Genomic DNA, 17,884 nt, shown 5'->3' with positions numbered 1-17,884 from the left:
GAAATAATCCAAACTATTCCACACTGAGTTCAGGTGGGAGATGAGATGAAGACGACGACGAGCCTACTAGCCTTTGTCTTTGTGCTTCTCCTCCAGCACCGTGTTGAGGCTGCCGAGGGGCGCGAGCTGCAGGGCGAAGCACAGCGGGTGGATGCTGATGCCCACCAGAGAGACGATGCACGGGTGCTGCAGGGAGTGCAGCATGCTGGCCTCCTGGCGGAACTCGGAGAAGCTCCGGCAGGCGTCCACAGACTGGAGGTGCTTCACCATGGTGTCTGCAGCCGTGGAGGGAGGTGGACCACCAGGTGACATGTGGGAAGATGAGAGGGAAAGAAATGATTAGGGATGCACTCAAATGGGAATGGCACAAACTGAATCTTCCGCCCGGAGATACGTGCAATCTCAACGTAAATTTGAAATACCTAAATTTTAAAACCTAGCCTTTCCAACGTTAAACACAAATAAAACGACACTGACAACTTATGTTTAGGAAAGTAAAACAACTTGGTTAAAGTTAGGATTATGGTTTGGGTCAGGCTTAAATAACAAAAACCTTAAGTGTGACTTAGGTTTGAAATGTAGACTTTGGGAACCCTGGGGATCGAACACGGCCCTCCAGCGTGAAAGGCAAGTGTTTACGCCCCTCCATCCACCCCGACCGCAACACCCTTACTGGCCACCGCGCGATTTCACAACCAGACTCTATGACGTGTATAACGTTGATATTCACGTATGTAGAAACGTGTAATATGCAACGTATTTTTGCTTCAGAAACGTGATAGTCTACATATGCCAACATTTTATTTTGGCGACCAGGCTGGAATCTTCACCTTCAACCTTCACCTCGATTACAAATCGCATGAAGACTAGATATAAGAGGAGCATCGCACACAAATAGATGAAAAAACCTTCTCATACCAAGATGTCTAAATGCAAAGACCTTTCACTTTTATTCTCCATCTGAATATTCCTGTCCTCCATTCCTTATTGTGCCTCTGCTCTTCTTCTTGGCGGATCATTTGCAGTGATGATGATGATGGGGTACCACCACCAAAACAGCCTGGAATAAATACTCACTTTTTGCATTGAGGGTTCTTCTCCTATTTGTGAGTGTAAGCTCTCCGTGCATCTGGTTGTTTATGGACTCAAACGTTGTGTTTGCGTCCATAGTCCATGTTGGTTTATACACTTGGGCAGCAACATTTTTCATTTCAGGCACATATATAGAGGCTGAGGTTCTGACCAGGTTCTGGAGGCTGTGCTGCAGTGTGTCTGGACTGGGACCAATGTGACTAGATGACACACGGCCGAGGGAGGGAGACCCACATTAAGCTGTAGCCACGACAAGAACACTCCCATAGGTCCCGTTTCCCTGGACAGATTTATAGCTGGCCTTGGTCATTCTGTAAAATGGGAGACTGTGTGTGTGTGTGTGCGTGCATGCGTGTGCGTGTGTGTGCGTGCGTGCGTGTGAGTGTGCATCCGTGCTAGTGTCACTGCAAATTAATTGCACTGGTTAGAGAGGAGGCGATGCTTCATCTAACTGTGCTGAGATTGCCCTTTCGGGCGATAATGAACAGTGATGGGTTCCTGAACGTCCGCTGCACCCCTGCTGCACAGTAAAGCACCCGGGATGCTGGAGCCATTCCAGTTATTATCCTGACTGGAAGAGAGAGCGAGCGAGCGAGCAGCTAGCCAGTCAGTGAGGCAGGCAGGCATTTACCACATCACCTTGAGCAGTGACCTCTGGCTGAAGCAGTGGGTAACAAAGAGCGCTGGGTGAGGAAAGATGGATGACCCACTGCGTGCGACCCACTGACTGTAGTTCACGGCAGGAGACCTGGGTCGACTCGAGGCACATGGGCCACGCTACCTCTCGAAACCCACGTCGTCAACTGTGCTGTCAAAAACAGCCACGTTAGACAGCCTTATTTATTTATGCTGTATTGCAGTGATACTCAACTGGCGGCCCGCGGGCGGCGCCCCCTGTGTGGCCCGCGATGGAATTGCAAAAAAAAAATAAAAAAAATACAGTGCACCTGAACGCAACATGCAAGATACCCGCTGAATACGTGTCCAAATGTTCATGTCATTCTGGCCAATACTCCACTTCTGTTATAGCATTTCAGTCTGGAATATGGAATATCTTTCAATAATCTATGATTTAGCTGCTAAATTGTCAAATACCGCCGTCTGCTCGCTACCCAGGCACTTATGTATGTACTTAGCCTAACTAACTATCCGGTGTGCACAACATTGTCAGACTAAACTCCGGCTGACACCCCAAAAACCTACAATCTGCTACAGAAAAATGTATATTGATTGTTTATTAACTGGCCCCTGGCCTTCTATCATTTCACGAAAGTGGCCCCCGGGCAAAGCAAGTTGAGTATCCCTGCTGTATTGTATGCATTTGACCTTCACTGTATTTTTTTTTTTATAAAATCAAATAAAATTGACAACTTCATTAATATAACTTTGTCCAATTCAGGACACATGGCCCCTCTTCTAATCAAATCTCATTAAGATATACAAATATAGATCCTATTATTATTAATAGGGCAGATTCATCATTGGGTTAAGCCAATCTGAAATACAGGCTTTTTAATTCTAATGAAGACGAGTGCCTTGGATTTTTTAGTAGGGCCCACTGCCTACTTTGCTATTTCTTATGCCCATATGTACATGTTGTGACTCGTGTACTCTACGCTATGGAATAATAATCCAAAATGACGAGAAACTGTCATTTTCAAAGTAAATACATACTGTAGGCGGAACTTCTTTCCAAACATGGACGCCTGCACACAGCGCCTCAAAAGCACTATGGAAATATGAAATATCTTAAAAATGATTAAAAAAAATTAGGCTTTAATAAGGTCTTCCCATAGACAGCCAGTGTAGGTAGTGATCGCTGTTACAATGAATAAAAGAAACCACTTCATATCCCTCTGATCAGAGGTGGATGACATTTTGTATGCTTTTATCTGTATTATTATTGATATTGGTTTCATTTCTGAGGAAGAGACCCTGCATAAGCCCACGTAGGGTTTCCTGTCTCCACCGGCACATATACTTTTGTCTGTTTCTGTTTTTAAATAGTGCTAACATGTGCAAATAAATAAATAAACTCAAACTAATTGTTGACATTGGTAGCACCTGATCCTTCAGTCTCAAGTCGTCTCGGATATCTCAGCCCTCGTGCATCTTTAAAGGCCATCTCTCACCTTGAAATGGTGCACCTTTCTTCCTTCTCAGCCCCTCCCTCTCCTCTCATTCTGTCCTCCTATTTGTCCACAAACGCATTAAGTCTCGTCTTCCTGTGCTCTGTGCTCTATTCGTCTCGTCTTCCTGTGCTCTGTGCTCCATTTGTCTCGTCTTCCTGCGCTCTGTGCTCCTATTTCTCCATTCTCCTCCCAGTGTCTCTTCTCATTCCCCCCCGCATTTCTCTTATCTCTTCTCCTCCTCCTCCTGCATTTGACCTTCCAGTAGTCTGCTGCTTCACGTCTGCATCTCTTGGGGGGGATAAGTCTCAGATCACAAGGCTGGCATAAACAGCAGCGTTTGCAAAAACAATGAACCAGGTTTGTCCACCCCGGAGGCGTTTTCAGACGCTTTCAGCGTTGTTTAAGTGAAAACACTTGTTTAGTGCATCTATATTAGTCCATGTGGTGTTACTCCACGCCCACTGGTCAGGGTCACTGTTTGAATACCATTCAACCTGATATTTCAGTGTGGGAAAGAGACTATCAAACCACACACTCTCTCGCTCACTTGTGGAGCCGGGGGGGGGGGGGGGGGGCAACTTTGAAACTGCATTTCAGAAATTCTAAACTGAGATGATAATAATAATAGGTTGAGGCGATGTCTCGTCGTAGACGCTGGGTTTTAGCTGGCTCAGCCTGGCTGGGGGCGTGGTCAGGGTGGGGTAAATCCCCCCGTTCTATCCATTCAGCAAAGTTAGAATTTAGCTGCTAGCCCAGCCCAGACAGACACCATCGGGGATTTAACCACCGCAGTAAACGCACGTCTGAACAGACGTCTTGTGTTCTGCTCTAGAACCCCCAAACATGTAGTTTAGAGCCGCAGCACCGTCCTTTGAGTGAGTCAGCCCATTGAGATATATGGGCGGTTTTACCCCACTCGCGCGCCAGCCGTTTAACATTTTGTGGGCGTTCCCACACATGCCGACTGTCTCTATGGGGGTACGTTTGGTGCCAGGAGTTTGCTCTGTTGTTATGGTATTATTGGTATGATGACGACTCTCACCCTAAACCGCAGTGTGTGTTGTTTGTGTACCTGTGTCACTGCAGTGTGTGTGTGTTTGTGTACCTGTGTCACTGCTGTGTGTTGTTTGTGTACCTGTGTCACTGCTGTGTGTTGTTTGTGTACCTGTGTCACTGCTGTGTGTTGTTTGTGTACCTGTGTCACTGCTGTGTGTTGTTTGTGTACCTGTGTCACTGCTGTGTGTTGTTTGTGTACCTGTGTCAGTGTGTGTGTTGTTTGTGTACCTGTGTCACTGCTGTGTGTTGTTTGTGTACCTGTGTCACTGCTGTGTGTTGTTTGTGTACCTGTGTCACTGCTGTGTGTTGTTTGTGTACCTGTGTCACTGCTGTGTGTTGTTTGTGTACCTGTGTCACTGCTGTGTGTTGTTTGTGTACCTGTGTCACTGCTGTGTGTTGTTTGTGTACCTGTGTCAGTGTGTGTGTTGTTTGTGTACCTGTGTCACTGCTGTGTGTTGTTTGTGTACCTGTGTCACTGCTGTGTGTTGTTTGTGTACCTGTGTCACTGCTGTGTGTTGTTCGTGTACCTGTGTCACTGCTGTGTGTTGTTTGTGTACCTGTGTCACTGCTGTGTGTTGTTTGTGTACCTGTGTCACTGCTGTGTGTTGTTCGTGTACCTGTGTCACTGCTGTGTGTTGTTTGTGTACCTGTGTCACTGCTGATGTGTGTGTTGTTTGTGTACCTGTGTCACTGCTGATGTGTGTGTTGTTTGTGTACCTGTGTCACTGCTGTGTGTTGTTTGTGTACCTGTGTCACTGCTGTGTGTTGTTTGTGTACCTGTGTCACTGCTGTGTGTTGTTTGTGTACCTGTGTCACTGCTGTGTGTTGTTTGTGTACCTGTGTCACTGCTGATGTGTGTGTTGTTTGTGTACCTGTGTCACTGCTGATGTGTGTGTTGTTTGTGTACCTGTGTCACTGCTGATGTGTGTGTTGTTTGTGTACCTGTGTCACTGCTGATGTGTGTGTTGTTTGTGTACCTGTGTCACTGCTGATGTTCTGCTGGCGACACTTCTTGAAGTGGAAGCGCTTGACGGCAACCGGCTGCTCGCGGTACCGGGCCCGGTAGATGATGGTGCCGCTGCCGCCCTGGCCCAGGATGTTCTTCTCCTCCTCCGAGCACTCCAACTGGGCCTTCTCCAAGAAGAGCCTGAGACACACACACACACACACACACACACACACACACAGACACACAGACACACAGACACACACACACACACACACACGCACAAGTGTTAAGGCAGTCTTTTTTTAATCACGTTTTATCTGATTTTCCTCCCCAATTCCCCCTTCCTGTCCTGGTCATTGCTCCACCCCCTCTGCTGATCTGGGGAGAGTTGTAGACTAGCACATGCTTCCCCCAATACATGTGCAATCGCCAGCTGCTTCTTTTCACCTGAGTTTCACCGACACGCAGGGCGTAGTGCGTGGGAGGATCACGCTATTCGCTCCAGTTCCCCCCCCCCCCACCCCGAACAGGCGCCCTGACCGACCAGAGGAGGCGCTAGTGCAGCGATCAGAAATCCTACCCCCACCGGCTTCCCACCCGCAGACACGGTCAATTGTCTCTGTAGGAACGTCCAAGAACGAGACTATTTTTGGGGGGAATCTTTGTTGTTAAAAAGGTTCGATTTCAGTGCAAAATATCAGCTGACGGCAGCTTTACTCCAAAAATATCGGTCCATCCCAGTCGGGCAAATCCCAACACCCACACACACACACATTCACACACCCGCGCCCCTCCCCACACACACACATTCACACACCCGCCCACACACACACACACACAAATAGGCAGTACACATTCTGTTAAGTACCCCAGTCAATACCTTCACATCTGTCAACACATTCACCACAAAGCTTCAGATTCCCCTGGATCCTAAACCTCAGCTCTCACTACAGTATGTTGAGCCACATGTGGGAAACAAAGCCATGCCTCTGTCCACAGCGCTCTGCTCAGCTGACGGACAAGCTGCACTTAGAGGTCTCCTCTCCATCCCTCTATCATCTCCTCCTCACAGCTCTTTCATGTGGGTCTCCGTTAGCTACGAGGGGCGACATCTATTATGATGGTTTCAATTTACTGGAGAGAACAATAGCCCTCGGTCAGTTGCCAATCTACCAATCTATCATAACAGTCGCCGTGACTGTTATGATAGGTCTTGTGGCGGGCGGTCAAGAGTCATGACGTCAGTCTGAGAGGACTTCTTTTAAAGGAGAACTAAAGCCCCCCAAGTGTACCAGAAGTGACGGAGTCCATGTTTTTTCAATGTATCTTTCTGGGAGGGGGGTGGGGGTGTAATTGAATGGATGCTAGCGCGTGCGCGGTGTCACTCAGCAGTTTGGCTCAGTGGCTAACGTTAGCATGCTCAGTAACATCGGGGGCATACGCTCATGGTGGCTTCGACGAGTCAGTGAGGTTTGTTGGACTGAGTGGTGCGTTCTGGAAATATGTGTCCGTTTTATTCCAGCTCCCTGGTTGTTATGTTATGTATTATGTTACGTTACGTTATGTAACGTAACGCTACAACTGCGAAATACGGCCTATGCCAGGGGCCAGTTAATAAACAAACAATATACATTTTTCTGCAGCGGATTGTAGGTTTTTGGGGTGTCAGCCGGAGTTTAGTCTGACAATGTTGTGCACACCGGATAGTTCGTTAGGTTAAGTTAGTTAGGTTAAGTACATACATAAGTGCCTGGGTGGGTGGCAAGCAGACGGCGGTAGGCTATTTGACAATTTAGCAGCTAAATCATAGATTATTGAAAGATATTCCATATTCCAGACTGAAATGCTATAACAGAAGTGGAGTATTGGTCAGAATGACATGAACATTTGCACACTTATTCAGCGGGTATCTTGCATGTTGCGTTCAGGTGCACTGTAAAAATCGGCCCGCCAGTTGAGTATCACTGGCCTATGGCCTCATTAGTCCTGGATAATATAACAACCAGCTGGAATGACAACGGACGTATTTCTTCCAAATGTACCAGGTAATGTAACACTGACGTTGGTCCAGCTTCCTGGATCACTTTTCTCCAAGCCATTCGTGTGTGTTTTTCCTCAGTGCATTCAAGTCACTGAAGATACACATCGGTGGTTGATACCAATAGCAGTCTTTTTGGATTGAGGCAGCTATTATATTCAATATCTAGCCTACATTTGGCTTTGGCATCAGATCCCCGACAATTGCAGGAAAGTCACACCCAGTCGTTGGAGTGAGCGGTGTGGGTTTAGGAGCAGTCGACCTGAGGAAATGTAACAGGAGCTTTGTGGAAAAGCGATCACCTTGTTTCTGATATGTGTCGTTTACCTGCAACCCCCGCCCCCCCCCACCCCTCTCTCCACATGAGTAGGCTACTCCTGATTGGTCTGTCTTCTCATGCTACAAACGGACACCTCGTGCTACAAACGGACACGCGTCCCATATAGAAGCGGCTGCACCGCTTCAGTATTCTGTGCGTACTCCAGAATGCATCAGAGCTAGACGACACTGATTGTCTGATATCCGATCTTGCCAAAATACTGGCTACAATGAATATATTTGTCTAACACCTGAGTGTGTGCTGTGTGTGCACACTTAAACCGGCATATAGGTCTACAGTAAGTAGTGGATGATGTAAACTGGTGGGCGCCAGTGTTTAAGGAAGTCATTGCTCCAATAGCTGCTTTGTGTTTATTAAGAGCACAAGTACAACAACATATGGGCGATTGCACAAATATTTGGGCGTTACAGCAAACATTTTAGCGGGTCTGTGGTGTTTCACAGAGATATACTAGCGATACTTGCGCAACTGACACCACCCACCACCCCACCCCACCCCTACGCGTTTCTGAGTCCTTGACCAAGTGTGTGTGCATGTGTGCGCACGCGTGTGTGTGTGTGTGTGTGTGTGTGTGTGTGTGTGTGTGCATGTGTGTGCGTATTTATGCGAATGCTTGCGGGAGTAGTGGGTTGACCTTGAGGCTTGACAATACATCAACAGATGCTGTCACTGGCAAGAAATCAACTGAAACTCATTATGCAGCCGACCCGTGGAGAGCTGCTGATTGACACCTTGTGTCTATCTGCTACTCAGTATGTACTGTGTGCACCGTTCAGCTCCTGTGTCTATCTGCTGCTCAGTATGTACTGTGTGCACCGTTCAGCTCCTGTGTCTATCTGCTGCTCAGTATGTACTGTGTGCAGCGTTCAGCTCCCGTGTCTATCTGCTGCTCAGTATGTACTGTGTGCAGCGTTCAGCTCCTGTGTCTATCTGCTACTCAGTATGTACTGTGTGCAGCGTTCAGCTCCTGGTGTCTATCTGCTGCTCAGTATGTACTGTGTGCAGCGTTCAGCTCCTGTGTCTATCTGCTGCTCAGTATGTACTGTGTGCACCGTTCAGCTCCTAGTGTCTATCTGCTACTCAGTATGTACTGTGTGCAGCGTTCAGCTCCTGTGTCTATCTGCTACTCAGTATGTACTGTGTGCAGCGTTCAGCTCCTGGTGTCTATCTGCTGCTCAGTATGTACTGTGTGCAGCGTTCAGCTCCTGTGTCTATCTGCTACTCAGTATGTACTGTGTGCAGCGTTCAGCTCCTGTGTCTATCTGCTGCTCAGTATGTACTGTGTGCACCGTTCAGCTCCTGTGTCTATCTGCTGCTCAGTATGTACTGTGTGCAGCGTTCAGCTCCTGTGTCTATCTGCTGCTCAGTATGTACTGTGTGCAGCGTTCAGCTCCTGGTGTCTATCTGCTGCTCAGTATGTACTGTGTGCAGCGTTCAGCTCCTGGTGTCTATCTGCTGCTCAGTATGTACTGTGTGCACCGTTCAGCTCCTAGTGTCTATCTGCTACTCAGTATGTACTGTGTGCAGCGTTCAGCTCCTGTGTCTGCCTGCTGCTCAGTATGTACTGTGTGCACCGTTCAGCTCCTAGTGTCTATCTGCTACTCAGTATGTACTGTGTGCACCGTTCAGCTCCTAGTGTCTATCTGCTACTCAGTATGTACTGTGTGCACCGTTCAGCTCCTAGTGTCTATCTGCTGCTCAGTATGTACTGTGTGCAGCATTCAGCTCCTGTGTCTGCCTGGTTGTCTGTCTGCTGCTCAGTATGTACTGTGTGCAGCGTTCAGCTCCTAGTGTCTATCTGCTACTCAGTATGTACTGTGTGCAGCGTTCAGCTCCTGCGCCTGCCTGGTTGTCTGTCTGCTGCTCAGTATGTACTGTGTGCAGCGTTCAGCTCCTGTGCCTGCCTGGTTGTCTGTCTGCTGCTCAGTATGTACTGTGTGCAGCGTTCAGCTCCTAGTGTCTATCTGCTACTCAGTATGTACTGTGTGCAGCGTTCAGCTCCTGTGTCTGCCTGGTTGTCTATCTGCTACTCAGTATGTACTGTGTGCAGCGTTCAGCTCCTGTGTCTGTCTGCTGCTCAGTATGTACTGTGTGCAGCGTTCAGCTCCTGTGTCTGTCTGCTGCTCAGTATGTACTGTGTGCAGCGTTCAGCTCCTGTGCCTGCCTGGTTGTCTGTCTGCTGCTCAGTATGTAGGGGGGACGTGTTGTGCCAAGTCAGTGGAGGTCTGGAAAAATATCCACATTAGCATCGGATCCACCCTGCCTGCCTCACTGAGGGAGATAGGGAGGCTGTTGCTTCAGCAAAAGAGACTTAAGATGCACTGAATATGGCCCGAGCAGCTTTTTCCATTCGAGCTATAAACATCTGGAACTCTACTCCCAGTAGTTATCAGACAACTGAATTCATGGCTGAAATCCCAATAATACCAAGCAGTGCACCTTTTTATCTTATTTTGTAAGTGTTGTATTTGATGTTTATGTACTAGAATTGTGTCAGGGTTAGCCTGAGCCTGCAGCGCAGCCGGTGTGCCGAAAATGTGACGACGCAGTTAACGTGAATGGCGCAAGTATACTATAATGTAGATGGGGAGATAACAGGACAAAGTGAAAGCTATGACCACTCTTTTTTGTGTGTTTTTGACTGTCCTTATTTATCTTTCCACTGTCCATTGTCGCGGGCATGTAAAATAAATAAATCGATTAAAATAAATAAACAAATAAATAAACAAACAAATAAAGAAATAAATAAAGATATTAAATATATCTCGAACTGGAATGACAGTCCAGATATCTGAAAGCTGTTGTGTCATTTGTCCTCCTAGGAAGAATGATGTGGTGCTTATCTGAAAATGACAATTGTGGATAGGAAGAATGTTATTTTGTTCTTTTTGACTGAGGAAGTATCGAATTACGGATATCTGCAATACAGATCCAGTCTAGCTATTAAATGTTCAAACGGCTTTGCCAGTGTGTGCAAGAAGGCAAGAGCCGAGTGTTCAGAGGTGGAAGGTCAAGTGTTCGGTATGAGAAGAACGGCCTTTTGGCAAAGTGTCGGGGTTTCATCCATCGTATTTAAGAGCTTTTTGTCCTCCCACGATGAAATCTGGGAAGGATTCTGAATCTTCTTACATTTTTGTGCTATGAAAGTTCCATCCTGCGTGATATCTCAGGACACTGCTGATTCCATTTGGACGAAACTTGGGGGAATGATGCTTGAACTGCCCTGAATGAACTCCTGATTATCAGGAGTCACTCTATCTCATGCCTTCTGGTTCTGCCCTTCACGGGATTCTGGGCCAAAATATTTGACTGGTACTCTAAGGCCTACAAAATAACCCTCCAAGCCGGAGGCAGAACTCACCATCTTCGGTTGCTCGGAGTCCTTTCTGAACTTCCCTACAGCCGTGCAGCAATCTCTGACAGAGGGGACAACTGTTGCCAAAAGACTCATTCTGAAGGAATGGAAGTCATCCTCTTCACCTTCAGGTGTGGCTGATGGACATGTCAGTTATACAGATGGAGAGACTCAGGTTCCTGAGAGCCAACTCGCTTAAAAGGTTCTCAACTATCTGGGACCTGGTTTTGGTCTACTTTGACCAGGTTAAGAAAATAATTAAAATATATTAAATAAATAATATATAATATATTAAATAATTAAATTAAAATATATAATAATGAAAATAATCGTTAGGTGCAGCCCTAGTGAGACGGTTACCGTGCGGGGAAGTCTGTCATGAAGAGTTCGGGGACCAGCTCCTGGAGGGGCACCGGCTGGTCGGGGTGCTGAGGACAGAGGATGTACTCCTTGTCCACGGCAGCTAGCACACAGTCCTCCATGTTGAAGTAGTGGACACCTCCTCCTCCTCCTCCTCCTCCTCCTCCTCCTCCTCCTCCTCCTCCTCCTCCTCTATCGTCTCCTTTGCGGCCTCCTCTCCCTCCTCCCGGGTCGGACCGGCCGGCCGCGGCCGGGGGGTCGGCCTGGCTCTGCCGGCCCCATGAGGCGCAGAGGGGACAGGGGGCGTACTGCTCGATGAGGAGACTCCCGTCGCTCTCGCTGGCTGTCAAAGCTGCAAGAGGAGAGACAGAAAAGCTTAGAGTGCTACATGGTAAGGCTGCTCAATTATGGCAAAAATCATAATCACAATTATTTTGACAGTTATTGGGATCACAATTATTTTACATGATTACGGTCCTAATTGATCATGCATTTATTGATGCATGATGATTAATTGGTGGTATAATGTAGCCTACAATATAAATGAATAAATCTATGAATTAATAGGTGGTATAATGTAGCCTACAATATAAATGTGAATAAATCTATGAATTAATAGGTGGTATAATGTAGCCTACAATATAAATGAATACATCTATGAATTAATAGGTGGTATAATGTAGCCTACAATATAAATGTGAATAAATCTATGAATTAATAGGTGGTATAATGTAGCCTACAATATAAATGAATACATCTATGAATTAATAGGTGGTATAATGTAGCCTACAATATAAATGTGAATAAATCTATGAATTAATAGGTGGTATAATGTAGCCTACAATATAAATGTGAATAAATCTATGAATTAATAGGTGGTATAATGTAGCCTACAATATAAATGAATACATCTATGAATTAATAGGTGGTATAATGTAGCCTACAATATAAATGAATACATCTATGAATTAATAGGTGGTATAATGTAGCCTACAATATAAATGTGAATAAATCTATGAATTAATAGGTGGTATAATGTAGCCTACAATATAAATGTGAATAAATCTATGAATTAATAGGTGGTATAATGTAGCCTACAATATAAATGAATAAATCTATGAATTAATAGGTGGTATAATGTAGCCTACAATATAAATGAATACATCTATTAATTAATAGGTGGTATAATGTAGCCTACAATATAGTAGATTGTGTGCGATTGTTCTCTGCATGCTGCTGCTGCTCAGCCTCTCCTCTCTGGCAGGCAGGCAGAGTGAGTGAGTGTGTTGCTATGGTTATGGGGCAGGGACGCTCTGTCTTTCTGCAGCCAGAAGCTGCACTTCAAGCCGGAGTCAAAAGGAACACTTCGTAAGGTCAAACTAGGCGAGACAATAGAAAAAAGACATGGCGCATGCTATAGTCTTTTCGTCGGGGTGTTGCGAGTCGTCCCGGACGCCAATATGGTCTTTGATTACGTCGTTAAGAGGATCACAATGGAAATAAGCCTTTGGCTTTATTGTGTACTTAATCCTCGGCATGTGTTAATGTATGTAAACTGTCTTCATTTGAAGCTTTTTTATGTGGATTTTACATTGTGTCAAATAAACTACTACTACTACTACACACTACAAGAGGTAAAAATGTCATAAAAATGTCATATTCAGGCTCGATGCTGGAAATCTGTCGCCCGCGCCCAAATCGTGTTAACACGGGGCTGAATTTGTGTCGTCTGAGCCCAGCATTAAACGCCAGCATACCAAGCAGAGAAAGCATCACTTGGTATTTACATCCCGTACACGCGGGGTAATTCAGCTGCCACACTATCTGATCACCTCCGGTGGAGATTTGACAGTAATAATCTAGCAAAAAGGCTGCGTTGACGACTGCAGCCGTTTTACACTGCAGGTGGCTCTGACAGGAAGTACCGGCAGCGATGAGGGATCAGCGTGAAGCGATGGAGTCGGTGTGGTGGAGGTAAACGCATCGTGCGGCGCGAGTGCACCTGGCAAGTCACGCGACTGACTGGAGAGACGGGGAGAAAGAGGAACAACCCACCATAAAATACTATCACTGTGATAAAACAATGTACCTTGAATTTTGGGGGCCATTCTTTTTGGTGTCTTTCTCTCTCTCATTTCTTTGGATAACTGACTAAATGTAAACAGCGTCATCATGTTGCATAGAGATACTCCAGGCAGAGGTGCAATTGACAGAGTTTAACAGCAGAAAAGCCTTTCAGCTCTCTGAAACATCAATGGTAACCTGTCAGGTTTAGAAGGCTTCAGCGTGCCACCCTACCAAAGCTTGCATTGAAAATAAATAAATAAATACATAAATAAATACATAAATAAGTAAATAACTACCGTAAATAAATAAATAAATAAATTAATTAATTAATTAATTGTAATAATATTCACTCACTGGGTGCAAATGCATTACGGTATGTCTGCAAAAAAAGGTTTAATTTCAAAGTTTCTAGATACTCTCTCCAAGCGGTCTCTACTCTCGTTGTGCTGCAGAACCATTGTTTGAAATGGCTCCATTAGCTACGGTACATTCCTTTCACTTTGGGTTTTTATGGTCTGCACAATCTGCACAGTGTTACAGGGACATTTTGATGTTGCTATAAAACATCACAGATTAACTGGGACCGTCGTTTCATTCCTCTGTATTAGAAGCAAGCTACAAATGCTCAGTCAAGGAAAGAGCGGGAATCATCCGGTTAATTGATTCATTCATGGAGCAGCAACATGGAGACTCAATCACAGGTTTGTCAAAGGTTCATGTAAACAGATTAACCTGAAGAACACCTTGAAGGATAATCCTGGCTCGTTTCAACCAGGGCCTCTTTTTTCCTGGGTTTTTCCATTACGATTCTGGATCGTGTTCAAAATCTTGTCACTTTCACTATAGCAGGAAGAGCTGCTCTCTAGTACGCAGCGAAAGGGCCAAAGCGAGAAATACTTGCAGTAGTTCATTTATGTTTGATTTTAAATGCATAAATACAAATGATTTGGGATGATGAGTAAAGATACTGTGTGTGTAGCATTGACACAGCATCGCTCTTTGCGAACTGGAGAAACGGGACGATCTACAGTGGATTAAGTCAGAAAATGTTGAACATAATCATTTGTCACAATGGCAAAAAGTAGGAAAATAAGGCTCAGGTAAAACAGCCGCTGAAACGGAGGAAGAGCAAAATGCACTGACCGGGGAACCACTGCTCGATCAGCGAGTTGACGTGGTCTGTGATGAACGCCATGGCAGAGAAGTCTCTCGTTTCTGATTGGCAGATGATCTTGATGCCGCCGCTCTTCTTCCTCTTCCAGTTGACGTCCGAGGACTCCACGCTGCAGGCAGGGACAGACACCTCAGCATCCGCAAAACACAGCAGCTGCTCTGAGGCAGCACGACCAGCATATTAAGCCACTTTCTCCGACAACCACATTTAAGGCAGTTAAGGTAGCGATGCACGATGTATCGACAATCAGATCGGTATTGGCCGATATTAGTGATTTTTTTTTTTAAATATATCGGTATCGGTCCAATAAGCACCGATACGATACCCCTCATATATCTCAATGGGCTGACTCACCAAAGGACGGTGCTGCGGCTATACACTACAGGATTGGGGATTCTAGAGCAGGTGCATACTAGACGTCTGTTCAGATGTGCGTTTACTGTGGTGGTAAAGGTAAAGGTAAAGTCCCACTGATTGTCACACAATGTGTGAAATTTGTTCTCCGCATTTGACCCATCCCCTGGGGGAGCGGTGAGCGGCAGCGTGCGCCGCGCTCGGGAATCACATGGTGATTTAACCCCCCATGGTTGAATGCCTGACCAGGAGCCTGAAAATTTCAGTGTGCGGACTCTACTATTTTTCTAGTGGTTGAATCCCTGATCATGTATGCCTGGGCTGAGCTAGCAGCTAAATGCTAATTATTTACCCCACCCTGAACACACCCCCAGACAGCTACTCCAGCGTCTATGACGAGACACAAGACTCTATGAGTCTCTATGATGTGGAATGTGGTCAATGGGGGTTTTGGTTAGATGTCTGAAATAAAGTCTGTGGTTAACAAACATTTATGATACTTACTGTAGAAGTTTGTGTTCAGCAAGATACTTTTCACAAATGAACACCACTTTTGGGATTTTTGAAGCAGCATGCTTCGGGGGATCGCGATTCCCGACTACCGCATTTACGCTTGAAAAATCTGAAAAGTTGTGTTTATTTGTGAAGATTATCTTGCTGAACACAAAGTATCATAAACTTGTGTTAACCACAGACCTCATTTCAGGCATCTAACCAAAAACCCATTCAAAAAGCCCATTGAATTCCAGACGAGGGAAATCCAGGGCGATGCTTACTTCTGGGAGGCAAAACACATCATCCCTGCTGCATCCTTCTGTTGCTCTTTTACTCAAATTCACATATGACCAAGTGTCATGCAGCTCCTCCCTGGCCACAGCTACATAAAGAGGCCATTTACACCTGGCATTAACATGTGTTTTCTGCCATCAGATTGCAATCAGATCGTGCTTGACCACATTAGCCTGATTTCATTTACACCTGGCGTTAGCATGCGTTTTGGGTGATCAGATTGCAATCTGATCACCCAAAATGGGTGTCCTCTCAATCTGCATACAGTTGCTGTATCCAGATTGAGAGGACACAACGACATATTGTATTTACACTTGTGCTCAATGTGTACACAATGCATCCCTGACCACCTCCGGAGGTGCTTTCGGCCGATCAGATTACAATCCGTCTTCAATGTGTCTTGGGGGCGTTTACACCTGTACTTTCAAGCGGTCGAGCACAATCTGATTGCAATCTGATGGCAGAAAACACATGTTAATGCCAGGTGTAAATGGCCTCTTGAGTCTGTAAAGCCTTCAATGAAAATGTCTTTTCTTTGCACATTTTCACATCTTGATTCTTTTAAAAGGCGTAATGGATGCTGGAGTTTCCCCTGTGTGGTGGCGGGTCACCCTGCTCTGTCAGCCCATCAAAAACTATTTCATTAGTCTGCTTTCAATCGACACTTTTACTGTCTAAATGCCAACCTGACAAGAATACAATTCTGGGAAAAACTGTGAAGAAAATGTCTACATTTAAAGATAATCAATATCAGCATAAAATAATGCTGTCTACCGGCAGCTTAAATGCAAAAATATCACGATCATCATTACCAGCCTGGAGAAATGAATAGCAGACTACCCCTAGTTAAAATCAACAGCAGCCACACGCTACAATAAACACATTAGAATACATTGAAAACTACATTTCCTGTTCTCCTATCAGATCATGTTAGATCACAGCAGCACTGAAAACCGCCAGAGGACATGTGGAGATTGGGAGATTATGAACAGGTTATTCATTCATACAATCCAACTACTTTATGCAGGCCTCTGAAACATCTGTCTGATCTGCCCAAAGCGACCTACTGTGTGAACAACAGATGTAGCCTACTAGATGTATGATAACGTGACGTTGTATGGTATTACGATGGGGGTGTGGTGCAGTGAATCTCTGGATGGGATTAATTAGATGGGTCCCTTGTGACTGGTGGAGACACGCATCGCAATCCTTGTGGCCTGGCAGCCGGTCTGCATTCTGATATAGACACGGTTCTCACCATATGAAGTGACCATAGCCTCGTTTCCGCAAGTCGAGCGCAACAGGCAAAAGTCGATCTCGATGATGCTCAAGATGGTCTGAGGGTTGAAATTCAATCTCACATTTACGTCATCAGTCTAAAAGCCTAAACTCAAGTGTAGAAGGCGCGGGTGTGAACCCTCCACCAAGTGCCCAACAATTATCCAACTCATAAAGCTGCATGCCTCTGTAGCGGTTTCATTAACGTTTCTCTTCTCAATTACATTTTCGGAGAAGACCGGATGCAATGCTGTTGTTTAGCAGCCAACAGAGTCCCAGATGTCACGTTCCCGACCAGCACATAAACGCAGCATAACAGCTATGGCTATAAAATGCTAATCCTCTAATGGTGTAAATCCAAAATTTGCCGAAACGGATAGCCCAAAACAGTCTAATCAACTGGATATTGAACAGAGAGAGACAAGGGTGAAAACAAAACCTTGTTCCAACTTCGATGGTTGAGGTACTGAAGACTCTTTTAATCTTCATTTGATCCAATTAGTGGCATTCTAAATTGAGGGAACAACAACAACAACAACAACAACAACAACAACAACAACAAAATGTTTGTTGACCCCAACTCCAGGATGAGCATACAACGGAATCTTAAGATTCAGTTGTCGTTAAATTAGTCTTGCCTTTTCCTCTCTTTGCGAGTGCAAGCTCCTGTTGCGTCTTCAGATTCTTTTGGCCTACGCACACCACTTGTTTTGACATGTCTAACCAGTCCAAAAATAACCACAGATTCAGTTGATGTCATTTTCATCCAAAATTCAAACCATGAGCGGTCCGGACGGACGGAGTGAAACTTGAACAGCAAGTACCTTGTCAAACTCATGATGTGTGCTAAAGGAAATTAAATTAGGTAGTAACCTCTGCTCTAAGTAGCTACAAACCACT

The 17,884-nt window shown here is 45.4% G+C and overlaps 1 protein-coding gene across 1 annotated transcript in view; it reads right to left on the bottom strand.

Moving 5' to 3' along the window:
- Positions 1–17,884, bottom strand: part of lrrk1 (leucine-rich repeat kinase 1) — an 87,778-nt gene that overhangs the window by 27,630 nt on the left and 42,264 nt on the right. Inside the window, exons 23-26 of the mRNA XM_083662224.1 lie at positions 14,533–14,672; positions 11,323–11,674; positions 5,258–5,427; positions 72–275 (exon numbers count right to left, since the gene is read on the bottom strand). Coding sequence (XP_083518350.1) covers positions 72–275; positions 5,258–5,427; positions 11,323–11,674; positions 14,533–14,672 — 866 coding nt within the window. The remainder of the gene's footprint in view (positions 1–71; positions 276–5,257; positions 5,428–11,322; positions 11,675–14,532; positions 14,673–17,884) is intronic.

This window comes from Poromitra crassiceps (genome assembly GCF_964638095.1).
Source record: "Poromitra crassiceps genome assembly, chromosome: 28".
Lineage (NCBI taxonomy): Eukaryota > Metazoa > Chordata > Actinopteri > Beryciformes > Melamphaidae > Poromitra > Poromitra crassiceps.
Note: the sequence above shows the minus strand (reverse complement) of the source record. Positions and strands in the feature narration are given on the sequence as shown.